At 33.5% G+C, this 8,821-nt stretch overlaps 2 protein-coding genes across 2 annotated transcripts in view; one reads left to right on the top strand and one right to left on the bottom strand.

The window, feature by feature from the left end:
- Window positions 1–2,605, top strand: part of LOC105618436 (aromatic-L-amino-acid decarboxylase-like) — a 4,807-nt gene extending 2,202 nt beyond the window's left edge. The window contains exons 2-3 of the mRNA XM_012199976.1: window positions 813–972; window positions 1,151–2,605. Of these exons, the coding sequence (XP_012055366.1) occupies window positions 813–972; window positions 1,151–2,605 (1,615 nt within the window). The remainder of the gene's footprint in view (window positions 1–812; window positions 973–1,150) is intronic.
- Window positions 2,606–5,285: 2,680 nt separating this feature from the next.
- Window positions 5,286–5,840, bottom strand: LOC105618318 (peptidyl-prolyl cis-trans isomerase H). The gene has a single exon (XM_012199859.1). The coding sequence runs from the start codon at window positions 5,838–5,840 to the stop codon at window positions 5,286–5,288; it is 555 nt and encodes a 184-aa protein (XP_012055249.1).
- Between the last annotated feature and the right edge of the window lie 2,981 nt (window positions 5,841–8,821).

Below are 8,821 nucleotides of genomic sequence, written 5' to 3'. Positions count from 1 at the left end.
CGTGAAAGAAGAGAAAAAAAAAGAAATAAAAACGTTTACTCTCTCTCTCTCTCTCTCTCTCTCTCTCCCTCTCCCTCTTTTTCTCAGAGATTTACAAAACTAACAATGTGACATTTGGTAGATCAATCGCGTTTCAATTTTTTACCGATGCAGCAAGTTTTTTCCAGATGTACTCTTTGCGAGAACTTGAGGAAAAGTTAAGGTCGGCCAGTGATGTAAAATGTATATGATGAACGTGTATTATGTAAACTTTGTAAAAGAACAAACAATAGAATTCACAGTCAATAGAAATATTTTTCCAGCAGACAACAAAAAGTTCAAAATCGAGATATAAAACGTCTTTAAAAAAAAATTAAGCCTTACGTTTTATTTTGGAACATGTTGTTTGGATTAATAAATTTAATGATACCATTCATAAAACACTTTCTGTTCATGGCATTTGATGTATATAAATATGTTTTTATTTCAAATCGAAATTTAACAGTAGGTAATATCCAATTAAAAAACAGAAGGATACAGATTTATGAAAGTTTCTAAACTGTTATTAAAATTATTAGTAAAGAATTCATTTTATATTCAATGATATTAGAATTAATATATTCTCTAAAATTTGTAAAATGACTCTCACTCTAAACAGTGAAATCTCACTCTTAAAAATTGGAAATTGAGGCACTTTTAAGACTAGTTCAATTTTTACTTTTTAGACTGAGACTTCACTCCAAAAAATTTAGAGAGTAATAAATGAAAATTAAAGTAAAATTTAAGGCAAAAATTAAGACGATCTCGTAAATTAAGATTGCCCAATGTGATAGAAAACGTTTAAAAATAATTTTAATCGAGCACGATCGGTCAGCTGAACAATTGAAGGACGATGACAACGTCACAACATTTCGATCTCCATTTCCGACAGAGATAACGACTTTGAGAACGTCGCGTCGCGACACACGCGACTTTTTCACAAGCGCATGCGAAGTTCGTTCTTAATCCAATGCAATGTTATCATGATGACAATGAAAGTTGCTGTTGTCCACCGGCATTTCCGCCATTCATTCTGTTGTCCCATTCCATTCTATTTCATTCTTCCCGTGGATAAATCAATTTCAGAACATAAAAGTAGGTTACTCGACTTGGAGGACAATGCTTTTTACAGATCACTCACTGGCAGCATCCACGATTCCACGCCTACTTCCCGTCCGGCAACTCGTTCCCCTCAATCCTGGGTGACCTGCTGTCAGATGCGATCGGCTGCATCGGCTTTTCGTGGGCGGCCAGCCCGGCTTGCACCGAGCTCGAGACAATTGTGTTGGACTGGTATGCTAAGGCGATCAACTTGCCGACCGAGTTTCTGTCGGAGCAAAAAGTCGGCGGCGGCGTGATCCAGGGTTCAGCCTCCGAGTGCATCTTGGTGACAATGTTGGCGGCGCGAACGCAGGTTATCAAGAAGCTGAAGGAGCAGGAACCCAATAAGGAGGACTCGGCGTTTCTACCGAGATTGGTGGCCTACTGTTCCACGGAGTCGCATTCGTGCGTGGAAAAGGCGGCGATGATAAGCCTGGTGAAACTCCGAGTGCTCGAGCCGGATGATAAGGCCGCATTACGTGGCAAACGGCTCGAATTAGCCATCAAGGAGGACGTGGAGAACGGCCTCGTGCCATTCTATGTGTCCGCCACTCTGGGTACTACTGGATCTTGCGCTTTCGATAATCTCGTGGAGATCGGACCCGTGTGCAAGTTGTATCCCAATATCTGGCTACACGTGGACGGCGCTTACGCTGGTAACGCTTTCATCTGCCCGGAGATGAGGCCGTTCATGGACGGCATCGAACACGCCGATTCGTTCAACACGAATCCCAACAAGTGGTTGCTGGTGAACTTCGACTGCTCCTGTCTGTGGGTGCGCAATCGAGTGAAGCTCACATCAGCACTAGTCGTCGATCCACTCTATCTTCAACACGCTCGCTCGGGCGAGTCGATCGACTACCGTCACTGGGGTATCCCTCTCAGCAGACGATTTCGAGCGTTGAAGCTCTGGTTCGTTATGAGATCGTACGGCATCAGCGGCTTACAGAAATACATTAGGAATCACATAAGATTAGCCAAGAGATTCGAGGCGCACATGAAGAAAGACAAGCGCTTCGAAATCTTGAACGATGTGCGAGTCGGCCTGGTGTGCTTCCGATTGAAGGAGAGCGAGGAGATGAATCAGGAATTGTTAGCTAACATTAACGCTTCCGGTCGGTTGCACATGATACCAGCTCGTGTGATGGGCAAGTATATCTTGCGTTTCTGTGTGACAAAGGAGGATGCGACCGAGGACGACATCGATTATGCCCTCAGTGTAATCGAGGAACATGCTACGGAGGTGATGCTGGCTCACTACGAGGGCACGGAGGACGAGTATAGAGCGAAGGGCCCGAAGAGTCCGAACGCTCTCGACAAGAAACTCGTCCGGAAGTTCAGCTTCACCAGGAGCGTCACTAGAGACGTTTACAAGAGGTCCATCTCCAAATCTAGCCTACACGACGGCGCGACACCCATTATGGTCGTCGACGATAACTCGCAAGTCGACGCCATCGACGACGACCGTTTCTGCAATAGCAGGTAATCTATTCCGGTTTCTAAACAAATCTGAAACTTATATTTTTTGCAAAATATGTCAATGAGATATGAGTTTATTCTCAATTTTATTTATTTATTTATTTTTTTATATTATTTGTAATAAATCTTATTATTTTTATCTTCTATTTAAATATGATGACAGAAGATAAAATAAAATTTCTTCATTTGACCAAAAAATTTTAAAAGCTCTTGGTCAGTTTCTTTGTTGTCAGCTTGATAATGATAATATAAATATTATAAATATAAGTAAACTTTTTAAGTAAAATTAACATATTGATTTATTTTTGAAGCCACAAAACTTTTTTTTTAATTTTAATTATTGATGAAATATTAATTCTAGATCGTGACGATGTCGATGACGGTCCCCAGCGCCGACTCGGGACGACGTAGATGATAATAAAAAGGGCCCTCGCTACACGGCCGTGTGATGCGAAACTCCGACGGCCCATCGTCGTCAATTTATCGATTCCCGAAGTCGCGTTTGTTGATAAGGACCGACTATCGTCATTACATCGTCACGTGAGTTGTTTAGTCAAATTATTCGTCACTGATCAAGTTCGCTAAATACCACCAAAGATAATCGCTCGTTTATGAACGATGGATCGTATATTATCTCGAGCACGAGTGATTCTTCGTGGCAACAAATTGCGTCAATGGCACATGAGATATTGAGCCAAGTTTTGCGATAAAGCGTGAGATTCTTAACACATTTTAGACAGTCTGTAATAAACGACAGAATTTGGCTTAAACAATTTAATTACGAACGCACATACATAATGCAAAAAAAATTCGAGTAGTGTAAGCTTTTTTTATTACGATCGAGTTTTTATAAGAGGATGAAGATTTTTATTAAAATTATAGATAGAATTTTGCCGCATACAGAAATTCTGTTCCGAGCTACGGACGGTCTAAAGTGGGTTTAGAGGCGGCTGCGCATACAGTTAATGTAGTCGTTTGATCTATTTTGGTATATACATACATATATATATGTCTGTATAAGCGATAGAGAGAGATGAATCGATGTACATATATAATATGTGATAATGACTGCCGATGCACGCACGGACTCTAATAGTTTTATATAAAACGTTAGTGAGTAATTAAAGTGTATCGATCTCAATAGATTTACAAGAATTAATAGCAAACGATTATACTGATCCCAATGTGTACCGAATATATCAGAATTCTATTTTTTTTTGTCATCAATATTATAATCGAAACTGCAAAGAGATGCGTGAATGTTAGATATCATCAGGAAAGCATTGAGTGACCGTTCGGTGTGATTGATCTGTAGATCAAGCGGCAAGTCACTCGACGACCCATTTGAATGGAGCATACATCAACATTACATTTAGAAGATACTTAAGTTTAGATACGCGAGACAAAATTTCGATTTCAATTAATAGAGAATTAATTAATTAATGAAAACATATTGTTTAATGATAGTGTCGTTATTAATTAAAAATTAATACGTCATGAAAAATAATATGTCTGATAATTCATAAAAAAATGTCCAAAATTATAAAAAAATTATAATAACTAAAAAGATATATCTTTTGAGACACTAAATAATAAAGTAAAATTAGATTTTCAGACACGTGAATATAGTATACGTTATTCATTAATTCGTATAATTGATCGGAGTATATCGTCGCATCGACCAATAAAAATAGATTTTATTTTAGATATAGATAATCCTTAAGATAAGAAAAAAATCATGAAATAATACTTGGGAAAATAAACATATTTGTAAACAGAAAGATTTGCAGATTTAAATTGATAAATTTACAGGTCGATGCTTAATACAAATATATCGATGTATACGAAAAAATATATGTACGTTTGTCTTCGATGACTTGCTCTGATTTATAAAAATTAATTTCGATACGTACAAAGGTAATACAAGAGAATTACCCAATTACATTATAGAATTTTACGAACATGATAAGTAGAATGAAATATTTATTTCATATGTACAGATGTTAAAATAAAATTAAAGTTCTTAAAATAATTGATTTTTTTTTCGTCTCCAAACTCTATTTAATTTTAGCTATAGATATTCATTTTTCAAATAAAATTCTGTATCAATAACTAAATTAATTGTAGTTAGAGAACTAACTTTTCAGTCTATAAAATTATAAACAAAATTAGAATCTGAATCGTAGCACAAATTTTAAGTTAAGTAAGTTTCGTTTTATTATACTTACAAATTTAAAGTAAAGTGTTAAAGTAATAAGTTTGTAATTTTCTAAATGTAAGAATAAAATATTATTTAACTCGATTTTTTTATTTCATTACATGATGCATTGTTTTCCTTTTTTTTCTCTTTCTCTTTCTGAATATTTCTGATATAAGTAAAAACAGCCTAAGGGAAATTCAAACATAAAATATATTTATCATGTATAAATTTATTTATATAAATGAAAGATATAATAATATATTGCATAATAATGAAAGATTATTGAACAATTAGTATAAAAAATTAAGATCAGTAAAAGATCTTATTTTTATGTTTTACATTCATAACCTTAAATATATATAACTGCAGTTTGTATATATTATAAAACTATTACTTTTATTGTTGAAAAAATAAATATAATTATATATAGTTAGTTCACATATAATTATAACTGTCAATTCATATGAAGATCAAAATAACATTATCACTACATCTGTCCACACTGAGATATCGTCACAGGAATCTTTGGTTTATTATTTGGTCCAGTAGGAACATTTTCTACCTTTCTCATAACAAGAAGGCCATCAATAACTCTACCAAAGACAACGTGCTTGCCATCCAAGAAATTACACTTGGCACACGTGATGAAGAACTGACAGCCATTGGTATCCTTGCCGCTGTTTGCCATAGATAATAGACCAGGTGAGTCATGTTTCAATGTAAAGTTTTCATCAGGGAATGTTCCACCGCTGTAAATGCTCAATACCCCAGTACCATCGCCGTTGACAAAATCACCGCCTTGTATCATAAAGTCCTTGATTACTCTGTGGAAGATGGCACCTTTAAAACCCAACGGAACGCCATCCTTTCTGTACTCCCCGGTGCAAAACTGTCGGAAGTTCTCCGATGTTTTTGGGCAGACATCCTCGAATAGCTCAAAGATCATACGACCTATCTCCGTGGTTCCCACCGATACGTCGAAGAACACGACTGGATTATTGGGGTTTCGCAGTTGAGCCTGAATCTGGTTCCAAGTAGGCATGGTTACTCACGGTGCTCTTATCTTTAATTTACTGCAAATACTTTTAGTAGACTCCTTGAAAAGCTTTGAAACGTGGACGAATGATTCAGAGAAAAATGTCTTTCCTATCTGTAGAGGATCAACGCAAATATAACCTCAAATGCTGTTATAGGTTAGGTTTCCTCCGGAATGATTTTGCAACGCACAATTCGCACAAAACGGTTAAAACTAATGTCCTGAAACAACGCCAGGAATGAAAGACGAGTTTCGAGCTACGATTCACGATACTGTAAAAGTATCTCAACGTAAATACACCTTTCTATGATCTGAAAATTTCCGTGATACCGCAAAATCGGCGGCATGAAACGACGAGAAGAGATTAACGTTCTGCAATACGTTAATTTTCTGGATAATTAGAGAAAAATCACTCGCTGCGTGACACACGTCTTATATTATTGCGGGATGATTAATAATATGAATGAAAACAGTACAAACGAACACCAGACGCGTGGTAAACATGCGTCGCAGTGGTGCTCATTTCGATCGACTTACCTTACTCGACGATGAATCTCAGCGACAGAGAGAGAGTTTAACGATAAATCTCAAGTGACGCATTTCCCTGTTCTTTGAAATAGTCTCGTAGTGATTCGAAATGGCACTCGCCGAGAAACTTTGAATTAAGAAGCAACGTGACTGGCGTCCGTGAAAAACTACCGCGCCAATTACGCATTGATCGTGTTCAGCACACTCAACTCTCAACTATTGCGGAGTGTATTCTCCTAGAATATAGGAGAATACACCAACAGCAGCGAGCGCTAACAGAAACATGGATCCACTCCGCAACAATTGAGTCTGCTGAACGCCGTTGTTGTGTATTGCTGGTAATGCCAAGGTCATGTGATCGTACGCGCGAATTTCATTCTCCACGTGTCGCGATATTTAGCCTAAATGCCTAGTTTAAACCGGTATTCATAGTCTGTTTTTACTTTAAAACTTAATTTTCAATTTTTAAAAATGAGATCTCATTCCTTAGAGTGAGATTCACTCTAAAATTTTCTTATCTTGTTTCTTGGTTTTTTTCTGTTTGAAATAAAAGTTAACAAACTTGAAAAGACACGTGACAAGACATATGATTGTTGATAAAATAGTCACAAAAAAGGAAAAAGGCAAGAGATTAAAAGCAAGAAACGAAAAACAAAGAGCACATTTCTTTTAATCCGTATGTTCTGTAGATTTTACTTTCTGCATCACACTTTTCTTTATTAATTATTGAAATTGATTTCAACAATTGTATGATACATAAACAGAGAAATCGACAATCATCTGTTCAATATGCAAACAAAATGTAAAATAATTTTTATCGTGATAAAAATTATGGTAATTTTTACTATGATTTTTATTTATATAATCTTGTATCTTACAGTATCATTTATAAGTGCCTTTTAAATTAATTTTACTTGGTCATTATTTTACCTAATAACTTTATTACTAGATAATTTTATGTTTTATAAAATTTATATGAACATATAACATGAATAAAAAAATATATAAAGTTACAATAAATCAAATTATAGTTTTTATTTTTGTTCTTGCGATGTGATACATGTAGTATTTTCATTCAAGACAAGAGAAAGAGAAACATCTTTATGATATTTTGTTTTTTATTCTTTCATTGAAAACATTTTAACATATATTTAAATTTTAAATGTATCTGTATTCAAAAATAAATTGTAATGTTTATTGAAAGTATAGCGAGACATAATTTTTAATTCATTAGTAATCATTGCTTTACGAACAATGAAAATGAAGATATAGAGAAAATAATTAACTTTTAAAATAATTAACTTTTAAAATAATATGTTATGCATTTTATAACCAGTTATTTAAAAATAATACAAAAAACATTTAAAGATAAAAATAAATATTAGAATGTTCAAGAATATAATTTATATATGTATCTTCCATTTATAGAAAATATAAACATCATATATGTCATTAATATTAGGTGTAGTAAAAAGAAATCCATTATTTTTCCATTCAATTTCATGCAAAAATAATGGATTTCTTTTTACTACACCTAATATAAATTTAAATTAAAGGCAAATGTATAAGTATAATTAGAATTTATTTGTTAATTTAATACAGATACAATTGGATAGCAAAAAGGAAAAAAAATCAAATTTCTCTTACAATTATCTAAGGCTATCTTAACATTTATAATTTTTCGTTCAACTGGAATAAAAAGTGATTAATCTCTTTATTAAATTAACTGTTATATTATAGAAACAGATTTTGTTTTTGTACGTATACTTGCGCATAATAAAATTTTTTAAGAATTTCCGCATATTACATCATATAGAAAAAATGTTTTCAATCAAACTGAAACTGTGATATTCTGTAGATTATGAAATGCTGAAAAGGCAAAAGTTTCCTTAGGTCAAAGTATAAAATACAACAATAAACAATAGACAGATTTTTTGCTATGGCATTATTCAAAAATTCTGTTTAGGATTTAATCGAAATTTATCTGCTAAACTATTCGTTTTTGATAACTGTACTTTAATGTTTTTATGCATAGAATAATGAGTTGAATCAATTGATGTATAGAAAGTACATCATATTGCAAATTACATATTTCTTAAAAAAAAAAAAAAAAAAAAAAATAAGTTTTTTTCTTACATCAATTAAATCTCATTATTTTATGCAAAAAAGTATTAAAGAAGTATAAAAGTATAAAAGAAAAATGAATAGTTTAGCAGATAAAGATTTTAAATCTGTCCATTTTTTATGATTTGGCCTAAGAAAACTTTTGATCAGTATCTCATAATTAATAAAATATCGCAGTGTTCAATTTAAACCACTTTTTCATATGATATATATTTATGCGGAGTTTTTATCCAGAAATATCATGAGTTGTTGAACAATTTTGTGGTATATATATATATATATATATTAACAAAAAAGTAAATAAAACATAATTACTAAAACTTAAAAAATTGTAA

The sequence above is a fragment of the Atta cephalotes genome, assembly GCF_000143395.1.
Source record: "Atta cephalotes unplaced genomic scaffold scaffold00016, whole genome shotgun sequence".
NCBI classification, from domain to species: Eukaryota; Metazoa; Arthropoda; class Insecta; order Hymenoptera; family Formicidae; genus Atta; species Atta cephalotes.
Note: the sequence above shows the minus strand (reverse complement) of the source record. Positions and strands in the feature narration are given on the sequence as shown.

What these genes read in the sequence shown, in the direction of transcription:
- LOC105618318 (XM_012199859.1), bottom strand. Translation starts at nt 5,840, where the DNA reads ATGCCTACTTGGAACCAGATTCAGGCTCAACTGCGAAACCCCAATAAT.